The 24,912-nt window shown below is 42.4% G+C and overlaps 1 protein-coding gene across 1 annotated transcript in view; it reads right to left on the bottom strand.

The window, feature by feature from the left end:
• SNTG1 (syntrophin gamma 1) overlaps positions 1 to 24,912 on the bottom strand; it is a 418,678-nt gene that overhangs the window by 55,495 nt on the left and 338,271 nt on the right. Inside the window, exons 12-13 of the mRNA XM_061438726.1 lie at positions 21,942 to 22,071; positions 12,277 to 12,315 (exon numbers count right to left, since the gene is read on the bottom strand). Of these exons, the coding sequence (XP_061294710.1) occupies positions 12,277 to 12,315; positions 21,942 to 22,071 (169 nt within the window). The remainder of the gene's footprint in view (positions 1 to 12,276; positions 12,316 to 21,941; positions 22,072 to 24,912) is intronic.

Here is a 24,912-nt window from a genome sequence, read left to right as displayed (position 1 = left end):
ATTTCTGAAGAACTAAAGAAAATGGAAAGTTTTAAAAAAAGTGAATGCTACCATGATGACTGATGGCCCACAGTTCTGCATCATCCCCTTCTGCTAAGGGTGTGTAGGAACTTAAGAATAGTGTAGTTGCCACCCCCTTAATTATTTAAGGTTATATGGCAGTGCAGAAGAGCTACTGCATATGTAACTAAAGCCTCTAATCAGAGCTGAATCAGGTAAGCCATTTAACGGAGACTGGAAAGAGCAGGATGACGCCCTTGGCCTTGAAGACACCAATATGCGGGAGAGAAGCCTGTTCTCAAATTCATGTCCACTGAGTCGGTGATGCCATCAAATCAACTCATCCTCTGGATGAGAGGAATGATGGGGAACCCCTAGAAGCCAAGGGTCTCAGCCCCACAGTTTGAACGGGACCCTTGAAGAGAACTCCAAGCCTCCTGTGAGATAACAAAGGTCAGAACCATGACTGCATTCTTGTGAGACTCTGGGAGAAGGACCTGCGCTTGGACTCTTGATCAGAACAAACTGGGAGATAATAAGTGTGTGCTGTATAATGTGGCTGCATGCACAGTCACATGTTGTACAGTGGAAAACTAACACAGGATTTTTCACTGGAATAGAGTTCTGCTTTAATAAACAGCCAAGAGATGGGAGCAGCTTGAGAAACAGTTGGTGGAGACTGGAAGAGTATGGGGCGGTGGGGAGGAGAGTGAGAGAGTGAGTCTAGATCACAGGACAGAAGACTTAATCTCACCGTTGGTCGAAACCTGCACAGGGGGCAGTTGCCTGCCAGGGAGAGATCAGAAGAGAGTCAGGAGAATGTTATTGGAAACCAGAAGACAGAGACCCTTGCTGGTCATGGCAGGAAGCTTGACGTCACTGTTTCCTGCAGGAATGTGGAAAGCAGAAACGGCCAGTAGTCATGTCTACCTGGTTACACCCCTATGCTGCAGGTGCTGCCTGGTTTCTTCATTATTCGATCATAAAATGTGAGAGGAGGGGAGGAAGGGAGGAACTTGGTGACAAACTACCAGATTGAAATAAACAGGATTTGGTGATTCTTTTGGGTGTGTATGTGTGTGTGCACATAAGTTTTCTTCTTCTTCTTCTTTTTTTTTTTTTTAATTGGAGGTGAATTGTTTTACAAACTTGTGTTGGGTTTGATGGCTCTGAATATTCTCAGCTTCTCCAGATGCCAAAATACGCTGAAAATTGGGTGGCTTGAAATCCTAGCATGGGGGCAATCCTAGGTGTGTGACACAAAAGCTTTTCCTCAAATCTTAGAAGGATCAAAACTTCTCACAGAGGGTCTTCTGAAGGGATTAAGAACTTGACTCAGAGATTGCCTCAGCTAAACTGGAGGGTCTCTGGGAATCTGAAGGTGTTTGTTGTTCTCAGGCCTCTCAGCAGGAGGCTGGGAGAGAGAGACCGGCTCAGAAAGATCTGTGAAGTTACCTTTTGTCCCACACAGTGAAGGAATGCATCTGAAATCCATGAGAGTCCTAGAAACTGGTAAGAAAACTGAGCAGCAACTGGGGCAGAGTGAATGCAGAATCAAAGGAGGCTTTGAGAAGCCCTAAATGCTACTGGCAGGGACAGTCCATGAAACTGCTCAGGGACAGACACTACTACCTTTCATGATGAAGGAAAGACTGACCTTTGTTCAGAGGTCAAGAGCCCAGGCTGGAGTGGACAGCTACGGAGCCTGGCAGCACACTCCACGCTAGGAGCAAGGTGCAGTGGTTTTCCTTAGTGTCATTCTTCTTATGAAACATTGTGTGCTCCACTCTCTCATCCCTCAAGTGAACCTCAAGTGAACCACGCATAGTTTTAACTGTTCACCTGGTTTCTCCCTATTGTTGTTTAGTTGCTAAGTCATGCCTGACTCTTTCAAAACCCCATGGACTGTAGCCCACTAGCTCCTCTGTCCATGGGATTCTCCAGGCAAGAATACTGGAGTGGGTCGCCATGCTGTCTTTCAGGGGATCTTTCCAACTCAGGGATGAAACCCATGTCTCCTGCATTGGCAGGCAGGATCTTTACCACTGAGTCACCTGGGAAGCTTTCTCCCTGTAGTGGCTATAATTTTCCCCTCTGTAATGCTCAATTCAGGAGCATTTCTGTAACCATTGTCTGAAAAAGATCAGAGCTGTCTGCTGTCCCAGGACAAACATTATAGGGGTCACAGTCAGAGGACTGAGCAAGGCTCCCACCTGAAGGGCAGCTGAAAACACTTGAGGATGCTCTGGTCACATGGCTGTTATTTAATCTGCTACCCATCCTCTGCTTAGCACCTCCCCTCAAATCACTCCTTATTAACAAGCAACTAACATGTTCACTTGGGGAAGGCAATGGCACCCCACTCCAGTACTCTTGCCTGGAAAATCCCATGGACGGAAGATCCTGGTAGGCTGCGGTCCATGGGGTCACTAAGAGTCGGACACGACTGAAGCGACTTAGCAGCAGCAGCAGCAACATGTTCACTGCAGGTGTGCATGGACTTCTCTCAAATCTAGTTAACCATCCTTCCACTACCAAAAAACAACATTTCTGTCATCAGCTCATCCTTGCTACAAAATGTGATGAACCACGAAAGGTCTGAGATTTTGCAAGCTACTGAGCTATGAGATGGTTGGATGGCATCGCTGATTTGATGCACATGAGTTTGAGCAAGCTCCAGGAGTTAGTGATGGACATGGAGCCTTGGTGTGTTGCAGTTGATGGGGTCGCAAAGAGTCGAACACGACTGAGTGACTGAACTGAACTGTTACCCTCTCACAGGTTTACGGATGCCGGCGGAAGATGTTATATTCTTGGGTCAGAGACAGAGGACTTCATATTCACAGCACAGCCGACACCATGAGTATCAGCATTTTGTGACTGAGGTATATGCACACAACAGGCTGTGTCACATGGGGGTCCCTGAGGTTAGGGAACTAAGATATTTTATAAAGGGCAATAGGCTCTTTTACTGACAAACCTAGACAGCTTATTACAAAGCAGAGACATTACTTTGCCAACATAAGTCTGTACAGCCAAAGTTACGGTTTTTCCCGTAGTCATGTATGGATGTGAGAGTTGGACCATAAAGAAGGTTGAGAGTCGAAGAATGATGCTTTCGAACTGTGATGCTGGAGAAGACTTTTGAGAGTTCCTTGGGCTGCAAGGAGATCACACCAGTCAATCCTAAAGGAAATCAGTCGTGAATCCTCATTGGAAGGACTGATGCTGAAGCTGAAACTCCAATACTTTGGCCACCTGATGTGAAGAACTGACTCATTGGAAAAGACCCTGATGCTGGGAAAGATTAAAGGCAGGAGGATAAGGGGATGACAGAGGATGAGATGGTCGGATGGCATCACCAACTTGATGGACATGAGTCTAAGCAACCTCCAGGAGATAGTGAAGGATAGGGAAGCCTTGCATGCTGCAGTTCACGGGGTCACAAAGAGTCAGACACAACTTCGAGAATGAACAAAGGCACGCCTCCCCTGGGCCCTGCCCGGAGATATTGTCTCTACCTTCTGAAACTTCCAAAGGGAGGGTAAGAAATTCTCCCCTTGGTTCTGAAGAGAAACACAGTCTGATTTACTAAGTCTGCTTTGTATGTAAACACCCTTGGAGAAACAGTCTGAAACAAAATGCGTGCTCACAAGACAGCATGCAGAGATGCAACATGTCCAAAGAGAAACATCTCCTACTGCACAGCTCCTGCCCTCCTTCCCTGGAACTGGAGGGTCCATTTCGGATACTCTTCAGAGGAAGTATGACAAGGGCAGGTGTGTCTCCTCCATGTGTCACTGGGTCCCACTAATGCCTGACACAATGGTTACTTGTCATTTGAAGGTCATGTCTTCCTCACCTTCATTAGTATGAAACGATTCCTTCCCTGCTACTTGTCCAGCCACACACAGTTGCTGTTACCCTGGAAACCATCATACTTTGATCCCTGTAGATGCAAAGCCAGCACACGTGCCACAGGCTGCCTGACTTTCTCCTCTCCTCTCAGACAGCCGCCTACCTGCTCCACTCCACGAGGACCTTGTTTCTCATACTTGACATCCGACCTCATGCTTTATGTTTATATTTTATCCCCTTTTTTCACTGACGACTCTTCCCTCCCAGCTCTGGGCTCTAAATCCTCCCGGCCTCTCTGATTCAGGTGGACCTAGGCTCCTCCCACCTGGGGCCTCGGCTCAGAGAGAAGCTGCCACCCAGCTCCTTGGGGGCCTGCGAGTGAACATAAACAGCATCACCTCAGTTTGCCATAAACCATGACTTCTTGAATATGACACCCTTCATATTTTTAGCTTTGGGTTTGTATATAGTTTACTGCTTTTATAATATTAGGCCCTGAGTTATTCATATTTTTCTCTTTTACTTATTATTTCATGATAGAGCACACAGAATACATTTTTCTTAAGCTAATAAAAGATAATAAAATATAGGACATGATATTTATCATTTTATAACATATTCCTCCATTTCCCAAGCCTACACCTATCTTTTGCAGCTAGTATGTAACTATACATATAAACATAATTTAAAAGACAGTTTTGTGTTTTGAGCTGTTTTGTTCCTCAGTTAAGGGCATGGCCTATCCTGTGAAAATTAATGACTGGTGAAAAAAACTGCAGTGTTCCTAAACAGTGCAGTATATCTTTTTGACATGAACTTGTTTTTAAAGTATTTTTTAAATTAATTTATTTATTTGGTTGTGCTAGCTCTTTGCCGCCATGTGGGCGTTTCTCTAGTTCGGCGAACAAGGGCTCCTCTCTGCTTGAGGTACGCGGGCTTCTCGTTGCAGGGGCTTCTCTTCTCAGGAGCCTGGCTCTAGCGTGCAGGTGCAGTAGTTGTGGTGCATGGGCTTAGCTGCTCCACAGCACGTGGAACCTTCCCAAACCAGGGATGAAATCCGTGTCTCCTACACTGGCAGGCAGATTCTTATCCACTGTGCCACCAAGGAAGTCCTTTAAAGTATTTCTTAATGACAGATCATTTGACAGATCAAGCTCATCATCTGGGTTATATTTTAAGGCTTTGAACAGCAGAGAGGAGAGCTGGCTCATTGCCGACATCATCAAAACTGCAGTAAGGGACTTCGGGCAGGTTCTGCAGTGCACGCACTACAGAGTTTAGAGTCAATCCATTAACCCCAAATGGGATGAATGGTTCTCTTATGTGAACATTCTTGCTGTGCTTTTCTGTTATGCTTAATCACTTATATCTTCTTTCACATATCAGAGGAAAAGGAGTATACAATTTGGTCAATTAAATCACACTTAAAGAAGTGATAAAGGAAGTGAAATATAGCCACTGTCCTATCCACATGTGTTTAAAAGCATGAACTTTTTCACCAGTAGGACTTTACTTACTTTTGCTAATTTGCCCGTTTAACATGTACTTCCCCCCTTGAGTAGTGAGGGATAGGGAGGCCGGGCATGCTACAATCCATGGGGTCAAAAAGAGTTGGACACCACTTAGAGACTGAACAGCAACAGCAACATCAAATTAATAACGAGTGGCTCTGAATCTCAGAGCCAGAAGGTTTACTTATGAAACCTCTGCCACTATCTTTTCACCATAGTTTATAAGCTAATAGCTCTTACAAGAGTTAATTTATATGGGAATATTACTTTTTACAAAGTTTTAAGTTCCAGCATATTTTATTGCCAAATATTATAAAATAAACTAAACACCACCAGTCATTATCACCAGGTCATGTGACTCTATGATTTGCTGTCATCGTTTATAAGCTGAATATATGAAAAATATATGAAGAATGAAAAAAAAATTGCCCTTCAGTTGAAAAAACCTTCAGCTTTGAAATCCAAAATAAAGACCAATTGTCAGTCCCATTAATAGAATATTTTGTTTAAAAAGGATGCAGACACACGTGCAAATATCTTTGATACAGCAGACATAGATGAATGAAACAAATATGCATCATCTTATTAGATTACAAATTTCGAGCTAGCTGGTTTTAAGTGATGGGAAGAAGACTAGACAACCAAAAGATCAGAGCAGATGGTGAGGAAACGTAAGCCCTTAATTTTGAGGCTGCCCGATTGCTAGGAAGCCGGGACTGGGGCTGGATCAGTTCAAATGCCGCAACGATCACTATTCCTACCAAGATTCAGCTGTTTTTCTTGAGTAAATGCTCACTGAGTTCAGCATACACTTGGTGAATTTCCATAGATCTGAAAATTTTAATTCAGACCATTTTGCCAGTTCTTTGTTACTTTTATGGAGAAACAAGTGTTTGGAGGTCCTAACTCTTCTCTTTTCCCTAATGTTACTTCAAAACTCAATTTTTAATGTGTCCTTTAATTTCTCAGCACTCTCAACACAACTGGAGACTACTAGTCACTTTTCCCTCTCTTGTTTCCAGAATTCTATGTATTCGTCTAAAATAATGTTTCCAAATTTTTATAGCTAGTCAAAAATGAATAACAGTTTATAAGATAAACTTATTGAGGTAATAATTTATTGTAAATGAGTATGTGCTGTGTATGTGCTGTGCTAAGTTGCTTCACTTAGTCGCTAAGTCGTGACTCACTCTTTGAGACCCTATGAACTGTAGCCCGCCAGGCTCCTCTGTCCATGGGGATTCTCCAGGCAAGAATACTGGAGTGGGTTGCCATGCCCTCCTCTAGGAGATCTTTCTAATCCAGGGATCGAACCTGTGTCTCTTATCTCTCCTGCACTGGCAGGTGGGTTCTTTACCACTATTACCACCTACAGAGTATAGTTTTTATGTATTTAGACTACTATAATTTAATAACTCTATTTTGCACAGTGCCTGATATAAAGGGAGTTCAGTATTAATATTTTCATGATGAATTAATTCTCAATAACCCTTCTCCTTAGGAATTATAGAAAATATTAATTGCAAAGTGCCACTTTATGGGAGTAATGCGATGTATTTCAGGATGGAGGAGTTTTGGTTAATAAAGATTAAACATTAGAAATGCAACAAGTCATGACTCAGAAGGCTATGTGCACAAAGCGCTGCATGTAGGTCTGCTTGTCTACATGACCTGCAACTGAGTGAACTAGCACAACACAGTTTCACACCCAACTGAATATCCGTGTAATCTATCAGCAGGACCCCCATTATCACTGTTATCACTGTTATCTCATGCACCGTGTATCCCTGTGTAGTCTAGCAGCAAGACTCCCATTATCACTGTTATCACTGTTATCACCATGATCTCATGCACTGAGTATCCCTGTGTAGTCTAGCAGCAGGGCCCCCATTATCACTGTTATCACCATTATCACATGCACTGTGTGTCCCTGTGTAGTCTCACAGCAGGACTCCCATTATCAATGTTATCACTGTTATCACCATTATCTCATGCACTGAGTATCCCTGTGTAGTCTCACAGCAGGACCCCCATTATCACTGTTATCACTGTTATCACCATTATCTCATGCACTGAGTATCCTTGTGTAGTCTAGCAGCAAGACACCCATTATCACTGTTATCTCATGCACTGAGTATCCCTGTGTAGTCTCACAGCAGGACTCCCATTATCAATGTTATCATCATTATCACACGCACTGTGTATCCCTGTGTAGTCTAGCAGCAAGATTCCCATTCTTATCACCATGATCTCACGCACTGAGTATCCCTATGTAATCTAGCAGCAGGACCCCCATAATCACATGCTTTTCAGGAAAAGTCATCATTTGCAGCTGAATCTCACTCTGCACTTTGCAAATGAACCTGATCTGAATTGTGCTAATGGCTATGCTCCAGACACAAAGAGGAAATGAGAAAGTTGTTCTGAACAAAAGTGAACTGGAAGAAACTGTACTGACTCTACTAATTTCAAGTCTAGACAATAATTAAGATGGAGCCAAACTCCAATGGCCTTGATATAATATTATTTCTTAACTTATCTGGCTCCCAAACATTTTAATAACAAAAATGGCTTTAGCTTTATTGAGGTATAATGACATGAAGAAAGTACACATATTTAAAGGGTAAAATTTTATAAGTTGTGACATACATGTGAATCCACAAAACCATAACTACAGTCAACATAATGAACTTATCACCTCCCAAAGCCCCCTTCTGTCCCTTTATAAGCCCTCCCTGACCTGGGAGACCAGTCTATCCTAAAGGAAATCAGTCTTAAATATTCACTGGAAGGACTGATGCTGAAGCTGAAACTCCAATACTTTGGCCACCTGATGTGAAGAGCCAACTCATTGGAAAAGACCCTGATGCTAGCAAAGATTGAGGGCAGAGGACAAGGGGATGACAGAGGATGAGATGGTTGGATGGCATCAGTGACTCGATGGATGTGAGTTTGAGTAAACTCCAGGAGTTGGTGATGCACAGGGAGGCCTGGCGTGCTGCAGGCCATGGGGTCACAAAGAGTTGGACATGACTGAGCGACTGAACTGAACTGAACTGGCCTGGGAAGTGTTAGTGGAGAGTAATACACAGTGTGAAAACACAATGAGATAAGTCAATTGCTCAAATGTAAAAATAATAACATAAAGTTATTAGAAATCAGCAATGGATTGCTTTTCTCCTTTTATTAATCTTGAATGGATAAACTCTAAGTACAACATAAATCCTATAAGCCACTAACAAAGCGTGCTGATTTAGGTGACATAAAATACAACGGTTAAATTCCCTTCATGTATTGAGTACACAGTGCTTACAAATAAATAAGAAAACAACAAGAAGAAAAGAGGAACATGTTCAAAAGGGTAGAGAAAGGCGAGCAAAAGGATACGCCAGTGTCATTTCAAGTTGCTCAACCTCATGCACAATATGAGAAATGCATCCTGAAAATGGCCAGTGCACACGTTTCTCCAGGTATCCAAGTGGACAGAGATGATTCCGGTCCACAAAAAGCAAAATAGAATGTAGGAAGAACAAGGACAGACCCAATACACATCTGTTTTCAAAATAGAAATGGAATGTCCTTGTGCAGGAACTGAAGAGGGGAAGAAAGTGAGAGAAGTCACAGGGGAAGGAATCCAGGCTGGGGTGGGGGAAGGCAGGAGCTTATGCAGGAGGCCGGGGAGGAAACCCTCCCCGTGGGAAGGAGGCTGGGCTGTTACTCTTGCTCCCAGATGTAGGCACTCGGGCATCTTCTTGTGCATATCATATGTCTGTTTTATCCTTTATTACATCCTTTATTAAAAGTAGAAGTTTATCTAGTCCTTCTTCCTTACTTGCCACTGGTACCTCATATGCTTTCCTGGAGAATCTTCCAGACCAGCACCAGGAGAGCCAGCTCACCCTATGATGGTTGCTCATTACCCCACCAGTGGGACGTTCAGGTTGTGGATCTGGTTTTCTTCATCGTGCTCCAGGGTTAGCGTGGTTCTCTAACCTCAAGTCTTATAGAAACTCCTAGCCATCAAATCTCTTCACAAGTTCGTCATCTCCAGTCTTTCTGCAGAATTTTTCTTTTTGGAGCCTCTCATTCTAAACTTCAACTCTTACATCATTTTTCATATTTTCAGCCCTTTCTGTATAGGCTGTATTCTGATGGTACTCTCAGATACACTACTTCCAACTACATGTTTTATCTTTATTTTTATCTGTTTTATTATTCAGTTGGCTAATTGATTATAAGCTTAAACATATTCATGCTTTATTCATTTTTGAACTTCTGTTGAGTTATTTTGCAAATCCACAATTTTTTATACCACTTCTTGTTCTTGCCTTACATTTTGTACCATCTTATTAAAAAAAATAATTTAAAATAGTCGTGGATTGTTCCTTAATCTTCACAGTGTGTTTTCCCTTATGATGGTTTATTTGCTCAAATGGCTTATACTTCTGATAAAAATATTCTTCTCTGAGATGATCTTACTGAGAGTCTGCTGTGCTCTGGAGCATGGGGGTATCTCTGGAGACTCGGTCCACAGCGCTGGCCTCTGCTGGGTGCAGCGACTTTCTCCAGTTCCAACCCCTTTGCATTTTTTAATTTTAATTTCTCTGGTTGGGGTACCAGTACCACAGTGGCTGCACAAAGTCAAAACCAAACCCCACAGGAGGCAGAAGACTTCTGTTCTAATGTATTTCAGCTGATGTGTATCATGGCTATGAGGGGACTTGAATACTGTAACATTATGTCTGATGTTATTTAATAAAAAGCATATATATAAACATATATACTTATATCAAATCTGAGCATCAGAGAATGCTCCCTGAAAATTAAGTTTGAAGAAATTTGGGATGAAAGCAACTAGTCCAAGGTAAGAGTTTGAGTGCTAAATCTTGATGAGAAATTAGATTACATATAATTTTCAATTTTTGTTCCTTGAAGTGGCTCAGATTTTAGGCAGAAGATGAACCCTGATCTCCTAATGCACGGCTATTATACTATGTGGGTGAGTTCTTCCTATTAAGCATAGATATGAAGGTTGAACTATAAAATAATCCTATATCCCAAAAGACTTCATTTACAAGGTGGGAAGTAGTGACAGAAAAGTCTATTAGCTGTAGCTTTCAGTTGTTAAAGTGTCTAGAATTCATTGTGATTTCAAATTGTGAGATGCTAAGAGATTTGAAATAAAATTTCATAATATTGAAAGGTTAGCAGATAAACAGCCGTGGATGCTTATCTGTGTTTATTAAACGTGGGTAGAATATTAAAGTTTTTTATTTCTTCTATATTCAAGGTTTTCCAGATTTTTACTGACTTCACTCAGCATTATTCAAAACCTAGATAAAAGCAGGGGTGGTGAGGAATGAGACAGGTCCCTGAAGGGAATGTGCAGGGAGTGTTCCACATGGTTGTCATCATGGTGAATAAAGCATAGCTGTGGACTAGTCAGGGTTAGGAAACATTCCTAGTGAGGAAATTACACTAATTATTGATATACTTCAAATGCTGAGGGTTGAAGGGACAAGAGAGGTGATAACATAAATATTAGAGTCACTTTTAAAGAAACACTTCATTTGTATTTTTGGCAAGAATTCCCCAAAAGAGCTGGTCTACATTTTTACACTTCTGACTATAAAACAACCCTATCTCGTCCTGGGCATTGCAAACTTCCCTCACAGCTGAGGCTTCCAGTTGAACACTTTATCCTTAATGCCTGGCTTTTCCCTCCTGTTCAGTCCCGTGAAGCTGTAAACTGTTTTCCCAGATGTGACCTGTGCACTCCAGCCTCAGAATCACCTGCGGTGGATGGAGCGATGCCCCAGTGTCCCAGGCATCACCCCAGAGCGAGTGAGTCAGGTGCTCTGGGCTGAGCCTCGTCTCTGCCCATGAACAACCCCCATGTGCCCCCACTTGCTGTGGTTCTGAGAGGCACAGACACCCCTCCAACCCTGTACCTGCCAAGAGCATCGCATGGCTCAGAGGCAGGGGGCCCGAAGGAGGGGAACTGGTTCCCCTGGCCTCACCCCAAGCAAGACAGGTCAGGGCTGTAGGCACAGCAGGCTCTGCAAAGCTGCCCACCACCTCACTCAGCCACATGGGCTCTGTGGGTGGCCCGGGCAAGGGGCACCCTGAACACCACAACCTACCCCAGAACATAAGTTCTCTGTTGCAAGGAACACACACATCTGACACGCTGATGCAAGCAATAGCATATATTGAGAAATTTTCTTCTCGTTTAACTTTCTAAACACATATGAGATGGCTGCCCTTATACAGATGCTACTGATATGGGACCCCAGGCTTAGACGAAAAGGAACTGGTTTTGCCATACTGAAAGTTATTTTAAAGTTTTACTGTGGAAGCTAACTAGTGGCGGGTATGCCATTTAGGAATCCATATTGTCGATGTTTAGATTGTGGTCAGTGGCTGTGGACTGAGGTTGCTGTGGGGAGTTAGCGTCAGTGTCCTGCCACCGAGCCCCCTCCCCGTCCACACACTGGATGAAGACAGCTCAGCGAGTCCAGGCGGTGCGCCTTCACTTCCTTTTCTTATTCTATTAATAGCTAATGCTTATGTTATGATTGTGAAAGCAATAGAAGTTAAGTTTACCGTAATAAAATTATTACCATTTCCTTCTCCAATGCATGAAAGTGAAAAGTGAAAGTGAAGTCACTCAGTCGTGTCCGACTCTTTGCGACCCCATGGACTGCAGCCTACCAGGCTCCTCCGTCCATCCGTGGGATTTCCCAGGCAAGAGTACTGGAGCGGGTTGCCATTGCCTTCTCCGAATTAATTAATAATTGGTACGAATTATTTCCATGTAAAACTAAAGGCAATCAAAATTATCATTTGTAACAGACAAAATGAAAGAAATACACAATTTGGCTTTGCACGTGTTTCTCTATCTTACCTGCTGGTTTACAGGAAAGTTTCTGTTGATTTTTTTAATCTGCAAAAATAAAGAAAAGTGAGGTCAGCAAAGATAATGTAATACAAGAACCCCAGGTTTATGGGACTCTCTTCTTAGTGAGTAAACTATATTGTTGACATACTAAAATCATTGCATATCAAGCACCAATTAGGAATTTTTTTTTTTAATTCTGACGGTCAAAAGTGTCCCAAATTTCATATACAAACATTTCAGAAATATTTCAACTTAATCATATTCTCTTGATGAGAAATGAAAAGCCTCTGATCCCACACAATCTACCGAGAATGTACAGCATAACTTTTGGTAATTTCTTTCATTATTCACTTTCACTTCATATTATATTTGTTTTAACAGATAAGAGAACAGAGGGGATGGAATATTCAGACACTATAGGATACTATATATTATCAAGATAGTTTCAGTCAGGATTACAAATAAAATAAACATTTAAGACCATTTATTGAGTGAACTGGAGAAGGAAAAGGCAGCCCACTCCAGTATTCTTGCCTGGAGAATCCCAGGGTCAGAGAAGCCTGGTGGGCGGGCTGCAGTCCATGGGGTCGCAAGAGTCGGACACGACTTAGTGACTATGCTGCCACCACCACCGTTGAGTGAAACATCATAAAAATTTAAAATAAATCTGCTGAGTTTCCTCTGTATTAAGTCATGTAAACAAACTTTAAAGACCAAATGAAAAACGATTATAAGATTTAGACAAATGACCTTATAACACATGAAATCTTTGTTCAACAGAACTTTTGCTAATTAAAACCTTCTTTTTCACTGGTTTTCTAGAGAAACTTAAATGATGCTGTCTGTATGCTATAATCTGACATCAGACTAAACACAGACTGTTTTCACTTAGGAAATGTTCTGTTGAATTGCTTTGTTTTTCCTTGTTTTAGTGTTAGTTTACCTTTGTCTTACTGATAAACATGAATTAAGAGGAGATATAAGGAGGCACAAACTTGGAGAAGTGAAATGGCCCGTGGATGAGAACAGACTCACTGGTGGAGACATGTCATTTAAAATATGAAAAAAAAAAAAGCTGACAATTTGAGAATGTTTGTGTGATTCCTCAGGGTCATGTACAAGAAGCATATCTTTCTTGTTCTGCTCAATCGTACCCTACTCTTTGCGACCCCATGGACTGTAGCCGCCAGGCTCCTCTGTCCACAGGATTCTCCAGGCAAAGAATACTGGAGTGGGTTGCCATGTCCTCCTCCAGGGGATCTTCCCAAACCAGGGATTGAATCCAGATCTCTTGCGTTGGATTCTTTACCGTCTGAGCCACCAGGGAAGCCCAAGAAAACTGGATGGGTAGCCTATCCCTTCTTCAGGGGATCTTCCCAACCTAGGAATCAAACTGGGGGTCTCCTGCATTGCAGGCGGATTCTTTACCAGCTGAGCTACCAGGGAAGCAGGTTGCTCTAATTGTTTCAAAGTATTTTCTGCTCTGATGAGGAGTTAACCAAGGAAAGTCTCTAGAAGTAAAGATGCTTTCAACCAAAGTCAGGATGGTTTGAAGATGGAGACAGAAGAGCAGGTCCCTAAATGTGTTTTACCAATCAATCAAAAACCCACATTGAACACTTCGTGGAACAATACTTGTTACCAGTTTTTTTTAAAATAAAATTCCACCAATATATTTTTAAATTTTTTAATTGGAGGATAATTGCACTACAATGTGTTGGCTTCTACTGTATAGCATTGTGAATCCACCATCTGTATACATATACGACCTCCCTGCCCCACCCCCCATCCCAGCCCTCCAGGTCATCACTGAGCACTGAGTTGAGCTCCCTATGCTGTAAAGCAGCTTCCCACTAGCTCCCTATTTTACATGTCCACTAACATTTTATGTCGACCGTTGTCTCTGAGTGCATACTATACAGTATTGTATTTTAAGTTCCTCCAACATGTAATTTTAGCTCTATGAATGACATAAAATGTATGATTGAAGTTAAATCAATGATACTTCTTTGCATAGTATTTACTTAAAACAACATTCAACAAATATTGTTTTTCAAAATCAAGTCTATGCCATCAAATGTACTTAAAATCGGGTCCTCCAGATTTATTTAAAGGAGGTGTACTTACACTCTCCTTCTAAAAATGACTTAGTAACTTCAAGGTATTTGAATATGAAATGCATATAAATCAGTAGTCATCCTAAATTTTAAACTAGACAAATAAATACATTTTAAACAAAATACATTTCATTAAAAAATAAAATTCATAATAATTAGCCTAATATGAAATCATGGGCTTCCCTGGTGGCTCAGTGGTGAAGAATCTGCCTGCAAATGCAGAAGACGGGGGTTCTACTCCCTAGGTCAGGAAGATCCCCTGGAGGAGGAAATGGCAACCCACTCCAGTATTCTTGCCTGGGAAATCCCATGGACAGAGGAGTCTGGCAGGCCACAGTCCATGGAGTCACAGAGTCAGACACAACTGAGCCACTAAATGACAAATATGAAATCTACAGATCCATTTCTGAATGTCAAATTTCTTCTAAATTAAAATATTATACTGTGGTATTATTCTAGGGTGACTGTTTTTAGGCCTTTAAGGGCCTGTGGAGAATAAATGGTTGAATGCAACCAGAGGTATTTAATCTCAGGGGCTATTTCAATGCATTACAGAGTTACAATCATTGAGACAGGGTTTTACACTGCAAAAGTAAATGTGACAATGAATTTTGATAGAAAATTAAAACTGAATATAAAATGCATATTACTGAGCTAACAATAAAGATTGTATTAAATATGAATGGAGAACAACACTTTAAAAAGTGGTTAATTACTTGAAAAACAATGTCTCACCTGCCAACTCCCAAAACAGCCCATATTTAGCCTATAGATTTAGGGCGGCTTGGGGTGGCCTGAGGCACGCCAACCTTCCTATTGCTAGCAATGGAAGCAGAAAGATAAACCTAGCAGCAGCACTTTTTGTGAAGACTTCTGAGAGGCCCCTGTACAAGTGTGGCTGAGATTCTGGATGTGAGTGGCTCAAGGCAGGAGCGGACCCTCCGCAGTCACTAGCGGGCTCAGGGGGGTGTCCACTAATCGCTTAGATGGGACCAGGTGGACCGAAGGAGAAGCAGAGCTTCTGCTTTCTCCTGCAATAACTTGGGCAGCACTTGTGATGGGTAGGGCTTCAAATGCAACACAGGTCTCTACCTCAGTATGTGTGCTGAAGTCTGGATCTGAAAACCTATGAACACAGACAAGGGTTTTGTAAATTTGTGCTGAGGGAGAAGCTGGGAGAAGTCATTATCCCTGCATAGACCTGCCCCCCGGCCTGGTTGTGGGGGGTGCATTTTTGGGGCAGAAGGAATAGAAACAAAGAGAACCTCATGGAAACTCCAAGCCAGCCTGCACTGGGCTGCATTAGGACATCAGTCATAGTTTACAAGACCAAAGAATGTTCATATTCTTAGATTCTTCTCCTAGACGCCTATGGTGGTTTGGTGGTTTCATTGCTTAGTCATATCCAACTCTTGAGACCCCATGGACTATAGCCCAGGGATTCTCCAGCAAGAATACTGGAGTGGACTGCCATTTCCTTCTCCAGGGGATCTTCCCGACCCAAGGATTGAACCTGAGTGTCCTGCTTTGGCAGGCGGATTCTTTCACTGCTGAGCCACCAAGGAAGACCCCTAGACCCCTATATTAAGGTATAATTAGTGAATTAGCAACATTTTCACTAACTAATATGCCAGAAATTCATAGGGCACTATTACATTAATGATGCATTTTAAATGATGTGCATTTCAAATAATACTCTATTCATTAATTTTAATTAAATGAATAGCAAAGTATCTATTAGTCCATTATATATAGGTGATTTCAGAATATAATTACTATCATAGGAAAATGCTCAGGATTATATGTTAACTGAACAAAGGTTAATACCATCTACACAAGAAGATGGTCATTTTCTTTTATGTACAGTGTCCTGGCCATGGGCTGGGTTGCAGGCACTGGGCACCTGGGTTTCAGGAGTGTGGGGGTGTTTGATTGGCCCCCATTGGTCACAGGTGAAGAGGGCAGGTTCTATCATTGTGGAGTCATTAGTCAGGCTTCCTATGGAGGGGACACGCAGTGTTTATAGTTAGAGCCTGGACCCTGAGGACACCTGCGGTCACCTCTGCTCCCTCAAGCTTGGCTTCTGAGAGACATTCATCAAGCAATAGCAAACTGAAAGTGATTGCTGTATGATTTCTGCTGGCCCTTCGTCTGCACTGAGCTCACCGTGTGCCTCCTCTTCCACATGACGCCTGATGCTGAGAGTGGGAACATCTCCCCCCGCCCCCCAGGACTGATCAGAGCCCTCAGTGAATGTCTGGAAGCAGGCGGTCCCCTGCGAGAGTCACAGGTGAAGGGAGGGGCCTGGTGCAGGGAACAAGCAGCGGCTGGTGAGTGGTCCATGTGTCTGAGCGCTCAGGCTTCTCGTAACACGCTGTCCATGGTTCACCAGGTGTGACCTCCCCCTTCAGGGCCTGAGTGCTCACTGGGTGTCCAGTGGTTCATCTAGTGAGCAAGTTCTCTGCCGGCCGGTGTCCTCTGCCCTTGACATGCACTGGACAGAGTGTGTCCCCACACCCCTGTGGGGTCTCCAACAGCTCTGGGCCCAGGAGGGTCAGTTCCTGAAGCCAGCCTCAGCAGGGCGGGAGAAGGGTCGGTGGGTCGGGGCAAGGCCCTGGGCACTCCCTGGGGGCTTTGAGGCCCCTGGAACGTGGGAGACTGGGGAGCCTGGGCTGCAAGAAAAGAGAAAGACTGAGGCCCAAAGGGAAGGAACTAAGGCCCAGCAGGCAGAGTCTGGCTGGCTAGGGGGCAGCTTCTTGGAAACTTCCCAGGAAAACTGCCCATTTGCTTACGACTGCAATTGTCAGTTAACATCAAATCAAAGCAAAGGGTCTGGATTGTGCAACAAAATTACCAGCTAATTTTTTCCAACGTAAAAATTCGTTGAAACTTCCCTGGTGTTTCAGTGGTTGGACTTTTCCTTCTAATGCAGGGGTTGTGGGTTCAATCCCTGGTGGGGGAGCTAAGATCCCACATGCCTTTTGGCCAAAAAAAACAGAACATAAAACAGAAGCAATATCGTAACAAATTCAATGAAGACTTAACTAATGGTTCACATCAAAAAAATCTTTAAATTAAAAAAAATTGTTTAAAAGCTTTTTTGGTGAGCAGCTTTCTACCAGATAAAGTAGGTTAGTTATTTTATTGAAATCCCTCCAACACAACTTGCCAAAATAAACTCTAATCATGTAAAAGGAACAGTATGATTAAGAAAATACACTCGTAGTATAATGCTAGACTTCCCCTTGCTCTTATCCTGACTTGACTTACTGTCCCTGCCCTGTCTGATCCCACTCTCCATGGCCCACATCGAGTTGATGCCTGCACGACTGAAGTTCGTATTTGATGTGTGAGGAGAAACAGTGGTGAAAACAAGACACTGCGCAAAAGTGCATCCAAGGACTCGGGAACGCCAGCTGCTACAGAAGGAAGAAAACGTCTCCCTCGGTGACACCACGCCTGTCAGAATCTCACTCAGCAACCTCTGATCACAGCTTCAGGCCTTTCTGGTAAATCTCTTTTCTGTTAGGCTTTATTTTGTTATGACTTTCAATTCACCTACGAGCTTTGTTGAGTCTTTCTAAGGCGGCAGACACAATAGAAGTTTTTCCTTCAGTTCTTCACAACCAACAGTATTATGGAAAAAAATTCTCTTTTCAGCTTGCAAGTGTTTGCCATCTAAAATAGCAGAACTCTATGGATTAAACATGACTCCCAAATGACCCTTTTTTCTTGGCTCCTGCAGGTAAATGGGGAAAATGTAGGAAGATGGCTGAAATACAGCCTGCAGGAACTCAAATGACTGATGAGATGTGTGTGTGTGTGTGCGTGCATGTATGTGTATATGTGTGAATCCTGAAGGACTGTGATCATTTCACAAAAATCACAGGGCGGCTGGTTGTTCATGCATTTTTTTAGAATTAATATGTTTTAAATATTAAACAATGTAGTAGATACTGTCAGTTATCTGACTCAAAAGCCATTTACAGTCTTCTCTTCTTGGTCATCCCACCATAAACAGTACAAAAGGTAGAGACTAGCCACCCATCCCCAGAATTGTCATGGGGCTGAGTCAGGAGGAGGAGAAGTGAGCATTATTAGTCTAGTAAAGAGTTTCTGGAAAATTTTATCTTATCTTGATAAAAAAAAAAAGGAGCGATACAGCTGGCACTATGTATCCTTCTTCCCTTTCTTTCCTGTTCTGAACACTGAAGTGATGTTTGGAACTGTTGCAACCCTTCTGTGATCATGAGGCAGCAAACTCAAGGTAAAAGCCAACACTCTAAGAGTAGTGGGTAATAGTAGCAATAATGTGTGTGGACAGAGGAAGGGTTCTGGGTGGATGGTAGCTTCCAAGAAATGCTGCCATCCGTGACTCTCTTCATTTGGGAAAAAAACCCACTATTTACTCCTTTGAGGTCTCTCTAACTTGTTATTGAGAGCATTCTCATTGATAAAAACATTTGGGGAAGAGAGTCTATCCTTTTTCTCATAATCAAATATGATTATGTATTTTGAAAATCTCACATATACAACCATACATCCACATTTAATATCACTGATTTTCAGTGATCCTTTAAGAATAGAAGTATATTGCATAAGTATTTGTATTTATCTATATGCAAACACCTATGTCAAAGCCTTTGACTGTGTGGATCACAATAAACTATGGAAAATTCTGAAAGAGATGGGAATACCAGACCACCTGATCTGCCTCTTGAGAAATTTGTATGCAGGTCAGGAAGCAACAGTTAGAACTGGACATGGAACAACAGACTGGTTCCAAATAGGAAAAGGAGTTCATCAAGGCTGTATATTGTCACCCTGTTTATTTAACTTATATGCAGAGTACACCATGAGAAACGCTGGACTGGAAGAAACACAAGCTGGAATCAAGATTGCCAGGAGAAATATCAATAACCTCAGATATGCAGATGACACCACCCTTATGGCAGAAAGTGAAGAGGAACTCAAAAGCCTCTTGATGAAAGTGAAAATGGAGAGTGAAAAAGTTGGCTTAAAGCTCAACATTCAGAAAATGAAGATCATGGCATCCGGTCCCAGCACTTCATGGGAAATAGATGGGGAAACAGTGGAAACAGTGTCAGACTTTATTTTCTTAGGCTCCAAAATCACTGCAGATGGTGACTTCAGCCATGAAATTAAAAGACGCTTACTCCTTGGAAGGAAAGTTATGTCCAACCTAGATAGCATATTCAAAAGTAGAGACATTACTTTGCCAACAAAGGTTCATCTAGTCAAGGCTATGGTTTTTCCTGTGGTCATGTATGGATGTGAGAATTGGACTGTGAAGAAGGCTGAGTGCCGAAGAATTGATGCTTTTGAACTGTGGTGTTGGAGAAGACTCTTGAGAATCCCTTGGACTGCAAGGAGATCCAACCAGTCCATTCTGAAGGAGATCAGCCCTGGGATTTCTTTGGAAGGACTGATGCTAAAGCTGAAACTCCAGTACTTTGGTCACCTCATGCGAAGAGTTGACTCATTGGAAAAGACCCTGATGCTGGGAGGGATTGGGGGCAGGAGGAGAAGGGGACGACAGAGGATGAGATGGCTGGATGGCATCACTGACTCGATGGACGTGAGTCTCAGTGAACTCCAGGAGTTGGTAATGGACAGGGAGGCCTGGCGTGCTGCGATTCATGGGGTCACAAAGGGTCAGACACAACTGAGTGACTGATCTGATCTGATATGCAAACACACACACATAAGTGATATATTTCAAGTACCACACTCCATTCTGATAAAGGGAACACATGCATAGGACATATGTGGAAGAATTTAGACCAGAAGAGATTCCTTTGTGTTAACAGGTAACCTTAGTAGAAAGTCGCATGAAATTCTCTCTGTTTATCAATCGGGATCTATTTCAGTGCTTGAGCAGTAAAAAGTGATTGGAAAGGTTAGATTCATGAAATGCTGGCTGAGAGAGAGCTCTGCTTTTTATTTGCTTCCCTCTGTCTCTTTTAAAGATGAGGGACTGAGGGGTAGGTCTTCGGTTGCCAGAAATCAGAGCTGCTTAATGGTCTAGTCAGCACTAGACATTTATTTTAGCTCAGCTTGTCCTGTGTGATTCACATTCTGGTATCCACACAGCCATTCTTCAGAAGATGAAGAATCTCAAATGACAACTGGACAAAACAGAGATGTGCAGCGTCACACACGATGAGCGAATCTATATGGCCATTTATCAGCAGTTTTGGATTAAATCATGAAATTTAGAGTGCCGCTGCAGAAAGGAGAAGTGCAACTGTTTCAGCATCATTTCAGGGCCAGAATGGCTGAAGCACTTCTTCATTTAGCCCTCGCAGAGACTGAGGCTAACAGCATTCATTTAAGAAGAGGAGCTTGAAGTCCAGCTCAGAGCTGGTGCAGGGAGACCTGGGCTCCACACCGAGTCCCCTGACACCGCATCCCAGCTTCTCCCCGGCAAAAATATCACTGCATAGGCAATCGGCTTGAATCCCCTTTGCCTGATCACAGGAGAGTGTGTTTGAAGTTATGCATCCATGGGTCCTTTCATGGTCCCTCCATGGGTCCTCCTTCACACCCGTCCTGTCCTTCTCCCTCCCCTGTATGTGATATTCACAGGCCTCCAGCTATGCCCACTGAGGCTGTGAGAAACACATATCCTCCCTTGCCACCCGAACACAGCCCCCGTCCAGGTGCTTTAGCTCAACAGTTATTGCACAACTTTTATTGTGATATTCTTACAAGTGAATTATTCTGAAAAGATCTGCTGCTGCTGCTAAGTCACTTCAGTCATGTCCGACTCTGAGACCCCACAGACAGCAGCCCACCAGGCTCTGCCATCCCTGGGATTCTCCAGGCAAGAACACTGGAGTGGGTTGCCATTTCCTTCTCCAATTCATGAAAGTGAAAAGTGAAAGGGAAGTCGCTCAGTCGTGTCTGACTCTTCGCAACCCCATGGACTGCAGCCTACCAGGCTCCCTCACCCATGGGCTTTTCCAGGCAAGAGTACTGGAGTGGGTTGCCATTGCCTTCTAGGGGCTTAAATAATATTGTAGACTGCTTTGCAAGTGGACAAACTAGTAAACATATAGATGTATAGATATATAGGTAGACAAATGCATATATATACATGGATTATAGATGCTGATGGATGCATGATATATATATATAGAGAGAGACTGTATAGAGATATGAAATGTAAGGTAGATAGATGCATATATACATATATAAAAATATAGGTGGATGATATATATATACAGATATTTAGTGCTTACATGTTAAATATATATTTTCAGTTATTTAACTAATGTAGATGTTACAATGTTTGTGAATGGAAACTTAGGTGTAAATACTGTTGTACTGATACACTGGACTAAAACACTCAAGATAGAGTGGCTTTCTTTGAGCAAGTATAATCCACTTTAATAATAGCTCTTATGGTGGGTGTGCAGTGGTCCATTCCTAGCAGAACACCAAACAGCTGATGGAATTAACTTGTATACTGAAGAGGTTCACTGAGGCAAGCGGAGGAGCTTTCCAAGCATTCCTGGAACCACTACTTACATTGTGCTTTGTGAGGCTGGAAATGTTGGTGGCTATTGCTTGCAGCCACTCTCCGCAGTCCTCTGCGGAGAGGCACTGGATGACCCCACTGCAGACCCCGTCCACTGCGGTGACTTGGAAGGCGTTCTGCCTGCAGAGACGTCAGAGCAAATCAGACCAAGACATCATCTCGGGTGTCTGTGTGCAACTTGAGATAGCTGTCTGCTCAAAAGCTCTTCTTGCAGACCACATAAATGCAGCTTCATATTCCTCTTTCCTTATATCTTAAAAAATCTGTTATTACACGGAACACTAAAGATAAACCCAGCTTCCCAGCTGGCACTAGTGGTAAAGAACCTACCTGCCAAGGCAGGAGCCATAAGAGACATGGGTTCGATCCCTGCGTTGGGAAAATCCCCTGGAGGAGGGCATGCAACCCACTTCAGTACTCATGCATGGAGCATCCCATGGACAGAGGAACCTGGTGGGCTACAGTCCATAGCGTTGCAAAGAGTTGGACATGACTAAGCAATTTAGCACACATGCATACAAATATGAACCCAGATGACACACAATTTTGAATTACTCAAAGCTTCTTGAGAAACAGATAAGTTTGGAGAAACTTGGAGACGTACAATATATTATGTAAATGGAAGCATGTCAAACACCTTTGAGAGGGATTCTCCCTGTTCCCTGAATATCACAAAGTTATGCATAGATGTTTATCCATTATTTTGGCTACCATCTCCTCTTGACATTTTTCAGTGCATTTCTGATGGAAAGATTGCACGAAAACCCCGCACCCAGATACCAAGCATCATTTAAAACTCTCATGCTGTCATGAGCTGAAGCACTTTCCCAGCTGTTTGTCTTCTCAGGGATGGTTTTGGACAAGGGTCCACAGTTCTTCACATCTAAATATTCACGCTGTAAGTTTATGTAGATGTTTGCATTTCAATAACAACCACGATCTCCTTAAAAGTGCTCTGGCCAGCCTGAATATCTCTATTGTCTTTTCTTGAGTTTTTGTTGTTGTTAGAGAAAATTAAATAATGCCATTCTAAGTTGTTTACAAAAGTGCTGTAGAGTTTAAAGCAGCTTTCCGCAGCTTTAATTACTTACTTTTATTTTTCTGTTTCAAGTTCTTGCATGTTTCAATATAAGCTTAATGGAGAGGAATAGATAAAAATCCCAAAATGAATGGAAAGTAGCCAAATGCCTCATGCTTGAAAATTACTCTGTGGTGCAACACAATACACTTCAGAAAATGCACAAACTATCTTTAAATCCCAGCCAGTTTTGAAGCAATAGACAAATGATGTAGTTCAGCATTCCAAAGGCTATGTAAATAGTGTACATTTATATGTTTTTCTCCAATTAAATTGCTTTTTGTCTCTTCTGAATTTTGTTATGTAGGTGTTTGTGGATATTAAACATATTTCAATTTCAAAAATAAAGACACTCCAGCTGGCAATTATCTGGCCCAGCTTCATCATGAGGCTGGTGTCTCTCTCCTGTCCCATGAGACTGGTCCAGACCTCAGAACCGGACACGCTCCAGAGACTTTAACACTGAAGGCCCTTTGCATCCACATTATTACTATTTTTAGAGACACTTGTTCTGATAAACTTGACCAAGCATTTTCAACTGATTATGGGAAAGTGTTCAAATATTCTTTTTTATTTGCTCTGAAAAACACATAAAAAGTCTGAGAGGGGGCAACTATTGTCTGTCTCTTTGAAATAATATTCTTTTGAATTTGTGACAAGAAAAAAACATGCACAGCACAAAAAGAATACTGTAACTTCCCGTGACTTTCTCAACTTTAATTCTGATATTCACTAGTGAGTAAGACATTTAAGATATGCAGTCAGAAGCTCAACTATCCATGGAAAATGAGAACTAATTTGAGTTAGCAACAACGTTTCTTTCTGCTTTTTGATTATCGTAAACATTGCTTCATGTACCAGAAATTAAAGCATGTCTTGAACATATTTGTCCTCTCTGCTGTAAACGAGTCATGGCAGCTGGGTATTTTTAGCTGATTAGAGTTGATGCACTTGGAGGAAACCCACAACCCATGCAATCGCACATGGCACACAGTCTCCACAGTCATTTGCAAGGACTAGCCTTTATAAACCCAGGCTTATACACTACTATATACCAATTGTACATTCTGTTTCCACTTTTCAGGTTATTTGTCAGAAGCCCTTTCATGAATATAAGTGAAATATTTCAATAGTTTCTTTGATTACACACAACCTCTTACAAAATAAACAGGTCATCAAGAATTAGCCTGGGCCCTGTTTCTACTTCTGCTATTGAATAAATAAGAGCACTGGCACATTAGTCCACTTAGTTGTGCCCCGATTTCCCCTAACAGAGAATGAGGAAAACATACTTTACAGATTCAACAAATATTTATGGAGTAACTGGTGGGACCCAAATCCTCTCATTGATCACTGAAGCACTGAGAAAGAACTGCCAACGTGTGACCCTGAGGCGATATTTAAGAAAGTTTGGTGAGCATGTGTCACCCAGCACTTAGCCAGAGCCCCAAGGCTGTGGGGATATTTGTGCTTCTAGAAAATGGAATTCTTTAGGTCAAGATAATCAGTAATCGTAAAAAAAAAAAAAAAAGAAAAACAAAATTTCTTTTTTTCAGCTTGTTTTGATCATATACTCTCTGAAATCAGTAAACTACACTACCTTCTAAGTAGGACTTCCCAGGTGGTGCTGGTGGTAAAGAACCTGCCTCCCAATGCAGGAGACATAAGATATACGGGTTTGATCCCTGGGTCCAGAAGATCCCCTGGAGGAAGGCATGGCAACCCACTCCAGTATTCTTGAGTAGAGAATCCCATGGACAGAGGAGCCTGGCAGGCTACTATCCATGGAGTCGCAAAGAGTCAGACACAACTGAAGTGACTTAGCATACACATGCAGCCGCTAAGTTAGCATTGAGGTATTGGGAAATATGAAAATTTAACAA

Source organism: Bos javanicus, chromosome 14, assembly GCF_032452875.1.
Source record: "Bos javanicus breed banteng chromosome 14, ARS-OSU_banteng_1.0, whole genome shotgun sequence".
Lineage (NCBI taxonomy): Eukaryota > Metazoa > Chordata > Mammalia > Artiodactyla > Bovidae > Bos > Bos javanicus.
This window is presented reverse-complemented; position numbering and strand designations above follow the sequence as displayed.